Source organism: Belonocnema kinseyi, chromosome 6, assembly GCF_010883055.1.
Source record: "Belonocnema kinseyi isolate 2016_QV_RU_SX_M_011 chromosome 6, B_treatae_v1, whole genome shotgun sequence".
Taxonomy (NCBI): domain Eukaryota; kingdom Metazoa; phylum Arthropoda; class Insecta; order Hymenoptera; family Cynipidae; genus Belonocnema; species Belonocnema kinseyi.
Genome location: NC_046662.1, coordinates 38,998,615 through 39,010,857, shown reverse-complemented (window position 1 = coordinate 39,010,857; position 12,243 = coordinate 38,998,615). Strand labels below are relative to the sequence as shown.

The window sequence follows — 12,243 nt, the reverse complement described above, 5'->3', positions numbered from 1 at the left end:
ATATATACATAATTTAGAAGTTAAAAAACGGTAAGGCTGCTCAGTAGACCGTATGTGTAAAGTTTAAATCATAAAGAAAACATTGGAAATGAGGAAATTCAGTTGATGGAAAACCGACAAAAGTTGCAATAAAACGTTGAATAACCAAATTTTTTAAAAAAGAATGCGCATTTTTTTAAACGGGACAATGAAATTTCGTCTGTTTTAATACCAATGCAAGTTACGAATTATAATAATATACATTTATGGGAATGATATAAAATTTCAGGGATAAACTCGAGATACGTGAGAGAATGTGTTCGTTAAAGCCGAAGGAGCTTTAACAAAAGTGAATTCACAATCACCAAATTACTGTTGTCGATACTTTCATCTTTAGTTTTAAAAAGTCTCTGCAGAAAGATAGAGCGCGTAGCGCGAAGCGCGAGAACCAACAGTCGCGGGCCCCAGGCGCGCTCAAACTTGCGAGCGTAGCGCGCGACGAGAATGTGCCCGCGAAGCGGGCAGATTTTTAAAAATTAAAATCAATACTTATGTATGGTCAATGCAATTAGCAAAAAAAAATTGCATAATATTATTAACTTCTGTGGTAATTTTGGGTAATTAATAATGAAAAGAATAAATTAGAACGGTTTCTGGATCGCGACCATTCGGTACTTAGTAGTCTAACTAACAGAGACTAACATGAATTTTCAGTGAATAGCCCCTCGAAAATTTGAGAAATAATGGCCACCCTGGCGTCGAAATAGCTCCTCATCCCTTTTTTTTTAATGTTACGTAATATGTGAACGCTCCCATAGAAAATTTTGATAAATAATTGTAAAAATGTTGTTCATCAGGCGTCAAAAATCCCAATGATCTTGGGTTATCACTGAACCTCCTGGTGCTACTTTTACCCGTGGAATACCGCTGCACCCTAAAAGCCCTGCTGACATTCTTGAAGCTCGTAATCGAGAATCAAAGTTCGAATAAAATGTCTATCCACAATGTGGCTATGATCGTAGCCCCCTCGCTTTTTCCACCACGCTACATTTATCCTCGAGATCGTACCGATTTGTGTGCACAAGTCAACATGGCTGCAGTTTGCTGTCAGGTGACAGAAGCTCTCCTAAATAATGTCGATAGATTATGGTACGTCCCGAACGATTTGATAAGACAGCTTCGAAGAACAGAGGAGGATCGGTATCGTAAGTACAAGAAGAAGTTTTAGGAAATCGACCGAAACAGTCTCTCCTTCTTCGCTCAAACTGTATACAATTTTAATACCACGACAATAATTAATTAAGTGCTCTTACTGGTGCCTTCCTGCCTTTCGAAACTAATTTTAAAACTTTATAGAGCAAAAAAAAGAGAGGAAATTGTTCGAAGGGTGTCTACCTGACTGGAAAGCCGAAAAAATGCCGGACATTTTTTTTTTATTGGGAATTTGATTCAGGGGATGGGATTTTTTACGTCGATTGTAATAAAATTAAAAGGATTTAGATAAGTTATTACTTAGATTGCTCAGTCACGAAAGGATCAATTAAAAATATTTTATTTTCGATAGAGACGATAATATATGTGATCCTTTTTTTTGTTTTGTTAAAATTTTTAACGAATTTGAACTGTTGAAAGTGTAAATATATATTTTTTTATTCAATGTAATAGATAGATTTATGTTTTAAAATAAATTTATAATGAAATATAATTCTGATTTGGAACAGGGAATATTTTTAAAGAATGAGAATGTTCCGAAATAATTATAATTCTGAGTTATAGAATAAGAATATGATAGTATAAATAATAATGTATAAATGCGTATAAAAATAAAAATATTTTAGACAATTTCCCGTTCAATGAGAAAATTGTAGTTTTTTTAAATTCACGTCATTTTTTGGATACTTTGTCAGGCTGAGCTTAGTTTTTAGCCAAATTATTTTTAATTTTTAGGAATAATTGGCAAATATACAAAAAAAAAGTTTAGTGGAGGAGAATTTTGACTTGATACAGTGATTTTTTAAAGAAAAATGATAATTTTTAGTTGGAATAGGAAATTTTTCCAAAGCAATTATATCTAATCCTAAATTAGATCAGAGCATTTTCTAAAAATAATTATAAGCCAGACTTAGAACAAAGAATTTTTCAAAATAATTCTAATTGTTTTTTGGGAGCGGAAATTTGAGAAAAGAATTATGATTGTGATTTGTAACAGGGGATTTTTTCAAAAATAATTCTGATTCCGAACAGTGAATTTCCCCCCAAAAGTGCTTATTTTAAATTGATTCCGAGATTTTTACAAAAAGAATGATAATTCTGACTTGGAAGAGGAAATTTTCGAGAAGAATCATAATTCTGATTTGGAATGGTTAATTTCCCAAAAGAATTATAATTTTGACTTTGAACGGGGAATTTTAGAAACGATTTTATAATTTTCAAAAATAATTATAATTCTGAGTTACATCTCGATTTAAAAAGAGTACATAATATAATGAAATATAATGTTGCCTTGAAGCTGAAAAGTTATAATTTTGAATTGGAATAGGAAATTTTCCAAAGAAACTATATTTAATTCTGAATTGGATCAGAGAGTTTTAGAAAAATAATTTTTATCCAGAGCTGGAACAGAGAGTTTTCCAAAAGAATTGTAATTCTGTTTTACACCTCGATTAAAAAAGAATAGTATATTTTCCAGAAAAATGATAATTTTGAGTTAATTTAGAACATTTTTCGATTGAATTACATGTAATTTTGAATTGTAATTTCCAAGAAAATGATAATTTTGTGTTGGAATTAGAAATTTTCCAAAGCAATTATATTTAATTCTGAATTGAATCAGAGAAATTTCGAAAAAAAGTTATATTCCAGATCTGCAATAAGGAATTTTCCAAAAGGATTTGTAATTTTAAGTTGGTTCAGAGAATTTTCCGAAAGATTTATAATTTTGAGTTGGTTCAGAGAATTTTCCAAAATAATTGTAATTCTGTTTTACAACTCGATTAAAAAAAGTATATATTTTCGAGAAAAGTCATAATTTTCAGATAAAACAGGACATTTTCCGATTCAACTATATATAATGCTAAATCATTTCAGCGAATTCTAAAAAATATAATCCAGATCTAGAACAAGGAATATTCTAAAAGAATTATAATTTTAAGTTGGTTCAGGGAATTTTTCAAAAGAATGATAATTTTGATTTTGAAGAGGAAATTTCCAAAACGAATCTTAATTCTTATTTTGAACAGTAAAATTTTCAAAAGAATTACAATTTTTATTTTGAACATGAGATTTTTGAAAAGAATTGTAATTTTGAGTTGCTTCAGAGAATTTTCCAAACGAATGATGATTTTAAGTTACATCTCGATTCAAAAAAAATTAAAATGAAGTATAATTTTGTCTTGGAACACTTAATTTCCAAGAAAATTATAATTTTGTGTTGGCATAAGAAATTTTCCAAAGCAATTACATTTAATTCTGAATTGAATCAGAGAATTTTCGAAAAAAGTTATAATTCAGATCTGCAACAAGGAAATTTCCAAAATAATTATTATTTTGATTAGAAACAGTGGATTTTTTAAAAGAATTATAACTTTTTCTTAGAAGAAGAAATTTCCAAAGAATCTTAATTCTTATTTGGAACAGTAAAATTTCCAAAAGAATTGCAACTTTGACTTGGAACAGGAAATATTCGAAAAGTATTATGCTGATTTGGACCAGGAAATTTTTTTAGATAATGCTAATTTTGAGTTGCTTCAGAGGACTCGGAATAAAAAATCGAGCGGAAGAAATCCGGGAAATGATCGGGCATTTCAAATCATCCGTCTGGTAGACACTCTGTTTATAATTGTTTATCCTCTTCCTGTCTTTTAAAAATTGTTCTTTGACCTTAGTGATTTCAAAAGCAGGATAACGAACCTATTTACCATTTATGTTGATCTCAAATTTTACTGAAATTGAGAAACTCTTTAGTTTTGAAAAAAAAAACATTCCATTTGACGATAGACAAGTGCTAGAATGTTTAGCAATATATCCAACGATTTTATGTGCAATAATGCACGTTTACAACGAATTAGAGACCAGTTCATTTTACACTAGAAACTCGAATTGCAGTAATTACCTATTGAATTACTGCAATAAAATTGAAATAGGACATTTAAATTTGTAATCTAATTTTCAAAAATCAGTTTTTTAACCCTTGTGTGCATACCCGACTTTTTTCAATTTTTTAAATAATTATTTAAACTTTTTCCTTGCCATTTATTCCAGGAAATTAATATCAAAAGATTTAATTATTTAATTTTAGCATTTTTATTGCATAGGACGAAACTTTTTTTTTTTGTTAACATGGATAAATTTATTTTTTACCGCAAGTGTATTTGGATTTTTTTGATAGTGTTGTAGAGTTTTATAACATTTTGGAAACGTTTTAAAGTTTCAAAAGTATCAAATATTAAGTTAGGAGAAATTTTTAAATATTCAAAATATGCTTTTGAGTATAAAATTTAAACATTTGATTCTTTATTAATATATACTAATATTAATATTAGATCAATTTGAATATTAACAGAAAAATACATTTTATTTTCTAACAAAATTTCCAGTTTTCTAAGCTAATTAGTATTTTCAAACTTTTAAAAAATACACAAATTTCTTTTTTATTTATCGCAGGCTTTACAATCTTTTCCATTTTTTCCCTTATTTTTGCTGAAAATTTAATTATTTGGTTAAAATGAAACTTTTTGGTCTAAAATTATTCATTTTGTTAAAAATTCATTCTTTTTTTTTTAACTCAGCTGTCTTATTTTAAAATTAATTTTTTTTTTAGTTGAAAATTCAACTATTTGGTAGAGAATTGAAGTATTTGGATAGATTTCAACTGCTTTGTAAACAATTTTCTTTTTAAATTGAAAATTCAACAATTTGGTAGAATTTTGTTTATATTTTTAAATAGCAAATATTTTTTGTATAAAAAAAATCTTGGTAGAAACTTAAATTTCATTCCTTCAAAAATGCAACTATTTGGTTGAAAATTTATTTTTTGTTTGAATTCGAATGTTTTTTTATTTAAAATTAATTTTTCTTTTAATTGAACGATTACATTTTTTGTTAAGAGTTCTTCTTTTTTTGTTGAAAACTCAACTAGTTGGTTAAAATTTGAACTACTTTCTTAACAGTTATTTTTTTGTTATTAAAGATTCATCATTTTAGTTGAAAATTGATCACATTGGTTGCAATTTTATCTTTGAATGGAAAATTCAACAGTTTTGGTAGAAAATTTAACTATTTAGTAGAAAATAAAATTATTTGTTAAAAATTGGACTGTTTGATAGAAAAATCGTCCTTTTAGCATGAAAATTCATCGATTTGGTTGCAATTTTTTCTTTTATTGCTGAAAAATATTTGTTGGTTGAAAATTCAACTATTTTGTTGAAAATTCGTCTTTTTGGATGAATTGAAATGTTTTTTACTTAAAATTAAATTTTTTTTAATTCAGCTACTTGTTTAAAATTTGAACTGCTTTGTAAAAAATTAATTATTTTTTTTATGCAAGATTCATCATTTTAGTTGAAAATTAATCTCTTTCTTTTAATTTCATTGGTTGAAGATGTAATTATTTTGTTGAAAAGTCTTCTTTTTTTTTAGAAATTGATTTCTTCGACTGAAAATTTAACTATTTCAGTTGAAGATTTTTGATGAAAATTTGTAATTATCTTTCTTGGTAGAAAACTCATCTATTTGGTTGAAAATGAACATTTTTTATTAAAAACTCGTATTTTAGGGTAAAAAGTTGACTGTTTTGTATAAAAAAATTTTGGATTGAAAATTGAACAATTTGGTTGCAATTTTTATTATTTCATAATGGCACAAACGTTTTCGGTGGAAAATTCCATTTTCTTGTTCAATATTCATCTTTTCTTTTGTTTACAAATTTCTTCGCTTTGAAATGTAACTTTTTTATTAAACATTGAACTTTTTATTAGAAATTAAAATTTTTTGGTAGAAAATTTATTATCTTGCTTGAAAATTCAAATATTTTGTTAAAAGTTGAACTATTTTGTTGAAAATGCAATAATTTTACTTGAAATGTTAGGATTTTAAAGCGTTTTAAATTGAATTCAATATATTGTGAACTTTTTAATTATTTTATGATGATTCTAAACATTATTCTTAAAATATTTTGCACTTCAAGTTAAAAATTATAAATATTCTCATGCCTAGATTAATTTTTAAACTCATTAATAAACATAATAATTTTTTTCTATTGTAAGACATACAAATTATTTTTATGTAATTGAATTTTAAAATATTATTTTTCCAATTTAACTTTAGATATTTTGAACACTGATCGAAATAGAATATAACATTTCCTTCACTGTCTAAAAAAATTTATATACTAAATTTGGCAAATATTGAAAATAATTATTCTTCCATATTACTGTCTCGAAACGTTTTACTACGGGCTCTTATTTTTTATTTTTATGAACTCAAGCTTCAAGCAAGATAGATTAATTTTCAAATAAATAAAAATAAATTAAAAAAAGGTGAATTTTTAGCCAAGAAATATTTTTCAGACAATAAAGAAGAAAAATGTAAGAAACAATTTTAAAAGATTTTAAATGTAATATTATAAAATTTAAATCGTTTTCTGAAATCCTTAAAAATTTTTAAACAAATAATTTTTTAAATCTTCATCAGTATAAGGCAAATTATGTTATTATCATTCAACTGCAATATTTTCTACAAATGTTTGCAAATCCTTTAAATTATTTTAAAAATAGCTATAAAAGGTCCGAAATTATACATTTTTAATTTTTTTCAATTTTGTTCAAAAGTTTTTTTTTTGTTTTTCTATAAATTTGTACACAATTTTTTTTATCCTTTTGAAATCTTTAAAACTTTTTAGAAAGTTCATAACTTTTTTGTAGAAAATGTATACAATTTTTCTTTCCTTTTTTTTATGTCTTCAATCTTTAAATAATTTTCTAGTCTTTTAACATTTTCCAAATAATAATTTATTTCAATTTCTAAATAATTGCCTTAAACTTACAGGGTTGCCGCTGGACCGTGAAATCGGGAAAACCGGGTTTTTCAATTATGCTATTATTTAGCTTCCAATGCGTAATCCAAATTTTTTTTACTTTAAAAATTGTCCATTTTAGATTTTTATTTTTAAGCTTACATTTTTAATTGCTCATAATATTATATTATTGTTCATAATAATATACTATCAATAAAATAATTTTATTAAATTTAAAATATTGTTTGAATCTAAAATATTCCATTTTTAACCCATTCAGTTTGAAATTTTTAATTAAAAAAAATATTAATCATTGAATATTTAGCAATATTTGACTTTTTATTTAAGACAAGTAAATTGAAACCAAATATTTAAAAGTAAAGAATCTTTAACTGAATTTGTGAGTGAAATTTTTTAATTTTGATGTATAATTTACAAATGAACATTTGTAGAAAAAATTTGAGTAATTCTAAGAGATATTTAGGAGTGTTAAAAAGATAAAAAAAAATTGTTTAAATCTTTAAAAAACTTTTAAAATATTTTCTTAAAATAATTTTTCAAAATGAAAAGGTATTTTTAATTTGCCTAGGAATCTTAAATGAATGTCTTTATTTGCAGGATTTTCTGAAAATTGTAGAAAAATTTAATTCATTTTGACAGGTCTTTAGAAGTTCTTAAAAAATTTCCAAAATAATTTTAAATTTAAACCAAATTCAAAACAACTTCTAGATTTCTCAAGATTTTGAAATAAAATTTTGAAGCTTTTCAAGGATGTTTAAACTATTTAAAAAGAAAATAATTGAATTTCTAATTTAAGAAGTGTTCAGTTAAAAATTGTTCATTTTTTCAATATTTGATGTTTCTAGCTTAAAATTCCTTAATCTTATATAATTTTCAAAATTTCAAAGTTTATTGATTGATTTTTTAATTTAGAGCATTGAAAATGATAACGTGGATTTATATATTTTTTATTGAAAAATGTTAGTACCTTTAATTTTATACGCGTAAATTATTGGGCATTTTAATACAAAATTTAAAAATTAAAAACTTTTAAATTTCAATTTTTAAAGTTCAAAATTTAACAGTTTCACTTTGAGTGTTTTGATTTGCAGCTCAGTTTTTATTGTATCAAGTGGAAAATTTTCTAGCTTTATTGTTCCATTTTTTAAATTTCATTGACCGTGAAAAATTTTTGCGAACCGAGAAAAAACCGAGAAAATGACCGGGAATTTATTTCGTCGATTAAAACGGCCATCCCGACTTACTTTAATTTTTTAAAATCAATAATTGACTAAAAAATTGTTCCTTTTATAATGAAATTTCTTTTTTCTGTTCTAATTTAACTATTTTGAAAATTTAAAGTTCCAAAAGATTTCAAAAATTACACAAAGATTTTTGAAGGCTTTCAAAGACAACTTATATTCGAAAAAAATTAAAAATTTGTTTATTATTGGTTCTGCTTTCTTTAAAAATTGTTGGCCAATAAAAAGTGAAATTGCTTATATTTTACACTTATAATAAACGGTTATTTTATTATTTGATACAAAAAAAAAGAGTCCTGGAAAAACTTGACTTCTTGAATTGGAAAATCTGGGAAAATTGGAAAATCTTAAAGAGACGCGGATCTGCACAAAAGGGTTAATCGTAATTTGAGAGAGTGGGAAGAACTGAGTCTCGAGAAATGTGCTATATATACTTATTTTAAGTTACCTATCACACTAATATTATTTATTATTTTTTCACGTCCCGTAATTGGGTGAAACCTTTTTACAGTGAATAATTCAACCTACAGTGGATAATCATTAATTAATAAAATTAAGAATTAATTAATTAGACAGGGTGTCTATTCAACTGGAACATCTGGAAAACCTGGAATTGTCAGGGAATTTTTATATACTAGGAAACACCTAAAAATGTCATGTTTTTTTTAATGTCAAGAATTTTTTTCGACAATATGCTTACATTTTTTTTTTTTTAATTCTGAATATAAAATTAAATAACAATGTTTTTTCTTTATTTGAAGTAGTTTTTTATTACTGGATTTAACTATTCAGTTGAAAAATAGTCTTTTTGGGTTAAAAATTGAATTATTTTGGTAGAAATTCATCTATTAGGTTGAATTTTTTTTCTTGAGAAATGATAGTTTCTAGTCAAAAATTGTACCGTTTTGAGGAAAACTTGTCTTTTTTATTTGGAAATTCAACTATTTTGTTGAGAATGAAATTTTTTGTTAAAAACACAAATTTCTTAATTGAAAATTTATATTTTTAATATAAATTTATATTTATATTTTAAATGAAAATTCAAATGTTTGCTTGAAAATTCATTCATTGAGTTAGAAATTAAATATTTTGCTTCAAATTTCAACATTTTGATTGAAATTTCTTCTCTCTTTGACTGACAAATATTTTTTAGTCGAAAATTAGTATTTTTTGGTTAAATTCAACTGTTTTTTAATTTAAAATTCAGATATTTTTTTCGTTGAAATATCAAGTTATACATTTGTTGTTCGGAATTCATCTATTGGGTTGAAAATTCAAGTACTTGATAGAAAGTTGAACTGCTTTGTAAAAAAATAATTTATTTACAGTTTCATTTTAATTACAAATTTATCACTGTTTGAAATTTTACTTTTTTTGTTGTTAAAAATTCGTTTTTTTGTGTGAAAAATTAAATTTTTAATCTGAAAATGTTAGTATTCTTTTTTTGGTTGAGAATTTATCTTCTTTAGATTAAAATGCATTTATTTTGTTTAAAATTTAATCATTTTTGTTGAAGATTCATCATGCTAATTGAAAATTCATCATTTCGGTTAAAAATTTAAGCATTTTGTTTAAGATTCTTCTATATTTTGGCTGATAAATAATGCTTTTTAATAGATGATTTAACTATTTAATTTTTGGTTGAAAATTTAGCTTCTTTGTAGAACATTCAAATATTTGGTTGAAAATCCATAGTTTTTTATAGAAAATTATTCTCCTCGGTTAGAAATTCCTTCTTAGCTTAAAAATTCAACAGTTTGGTCAAAAAAATTTGTTTTCCCTTGAGTGTAACATATTTCATCGTTAAAAATTCGTATTTTTTGGTTGAATACAACTGCTTAATTTAAAATTAGGATATTTTTTTTTGGCTGAAATATCAAAGATTATATTTTTCGTCGAGAATTAATATTTGGTTGAAAATTTATCTATTCTTTGAAAATTCCTTTTTTTTTGTTGGGAATTAATTTTTCGTACCAAAAATTGGATTATTCCAGTTGAAACGGACTATTTTGTTGAAAAATCTTTTTTTTTGGGTTGAAACTTATTTTTTTAAACTGAAAATTGAACCATTTAATTTTTTGTAGAAATTTTTGTAGAAGATTTATGTATTTAGTTTAAAATTTAACTAATTCTGTGGAAGATTCATCATATTAGTTGGAAATTTAAATATTTTCTTACAAATTCTTTTTCATCTTGGTTAATAACTAAATTTTTTAACTGAAAATTTAACTGAATATTAAGTACAGATAAAGTAATTTTTTTGTAATTATTATTCAAATTCGTGGAATTTTACGACAAATTCAAGAATTAACTAATTTTCATAGAAAATGGAATAGTTTAATTTTCATTTAAAAAATGAATTTTTAACAAAAGAGACTTTTTTCAGAGATTTATGTATTTTGTTTAAAGTTCAACAGTTTCTGTTAAAAATTCGTCAAATCAGTTGAAAATTGAACTATTTTGTTGAAAATTCTTTTCAAGTTAAAATAAAAATTTCTTTTAATTAGTATTCCAATTCGTGAAAAATTTCTGGGAAAAATACAAGAAAATAACTAAATTTCATAAAAAATGGAAGTTAAATTTTCAGTTGAAAAAAGAATGTATAAGAAAGAATATAACATGGAAATATTTGAATTAAAAAAAAAGTTGAATACTATAATGATGAATCTTCAAGCAAAAAATGAATTTTTAACAACAACAAAATGCCACAAAAAAAAATTTCTAGAAAAAAAGACACGAATTTTCAACAAAATACTATAGTTTTCAATCAAGGAATTAAATTTTTAGTTAACAAAATGAATTTTTAACAAAATAGTCTTCTTTTGTTAGAGATTTATTTATTTTGTTTAATATACAACTATTTCTGTTAAAGACAAATTCAAGAAATAACTAATTTTCATTAAAAATGGAATAGTTAATTTTTCAGTTCAAAAAATGAATATGCAAGAAAACAAAATATCAAGAAAATAGTTGAATTTTCAAATAAACAAAATGAATTTTAGGGTAATGAATCTTTGCAAAAAAAAAATTTTAACAACAAAAAACAAGAATATTCAAGAACGAAAGAAATACGAATTTTCAACAAGAAAACACGAATTTTTAACAAGATACTATTGTTTTCAATCAAGGAAATAAATTTTCAACAGGAATAGTTAAATTTTCAGTTAAAAAAATTAATTTTCATTAAAAAAATGAATTTTCAACAAAATAGTCTTCTTTAATTGAAGATTTATGTACTTTATTTCAAATTGAACTATTTAAAAAAAAATTTTATCTGGTTGATCACGAACTTTTTGAACTGCAAATTTAATTAAATTTTAACCATAGAAAGATAAATACAATTTTTTAAAATTATTATTCAAATTCGTGGACTTCGGGAACAAAGTTAAGAAATGATTAATTATTTTATTAGTATTTTAAATTTCAAACATTTCTAAATTAAACATATTAATTGAATTAAAGTTACTTTTTGACAAGAAAAAAATTTAATTAAATTTCAATTTATGAAGATAATTAACTATTAATTAGATTAAATTGATTATTTGACACATTTTTGTATTTTTAATGGATTATCCACTTTAGGTTGCATTATCCGCTGAAAAAAAGTTTTTTCTATTGAATTAGGTATTATCTGAATGCTGCTCAATAGCGCATTTAAAGTGCATTTTCTTAAGGGTGCATTGACATTTTAAATGTCGAGCGTTTTTCTAAATGTAATTTTTTTTTCCACAGAAGTTGTCCTCCTTTTGACAACTGTTTTTTTTTAATTATTATACCATTCATTTTTTTTAAAGCAGATTTATGCTGTTTTAGAAACGTGATTGACGAAATATTTGTTCCTTGTAAAATTGTCAGATTCAGACTGATGCCCGTACTTTATAAGCAATAACAATCTCTATTATTATTATAATTTTAACTGAAATTGTGGTGTCTACTTTGCTGTGTGCGTGTGAATCAGGACAAATTTTACAACATATCACTTCCGTGTAG

General features: G+C 24.3%; 1 protein-coding gene across 4 annotated transcripts in view; it reads left to right on the top strand.

Moving 5' to 3' along the window:
- Window positions 1-1,609, top strand: part of LOC117175183 (rho GTPase-activating protein conundrum-like) — a 59,425-nt gene extending 57,816 nt beyond the window's left edge. For all 4 annotated transcript variants that reach the window (XM_033364808.1, XM_033364806.1, XM_033364810.1 and 1 more), the window contains exon 10: window positions 837-1,609. In XM_033364808.1, coding sequence (XP_033220699.1) covers window positions 837-1,207 — 371 coding nt within the window. In that variant the 3' untranslated portion in view covers window positions 1,208-1,609. The remainder of the gene's footprint in view (window positions 1-836) is intronic.
- Window positions 1,610-12,243: the final 10,634 nt, after the last annotated feature.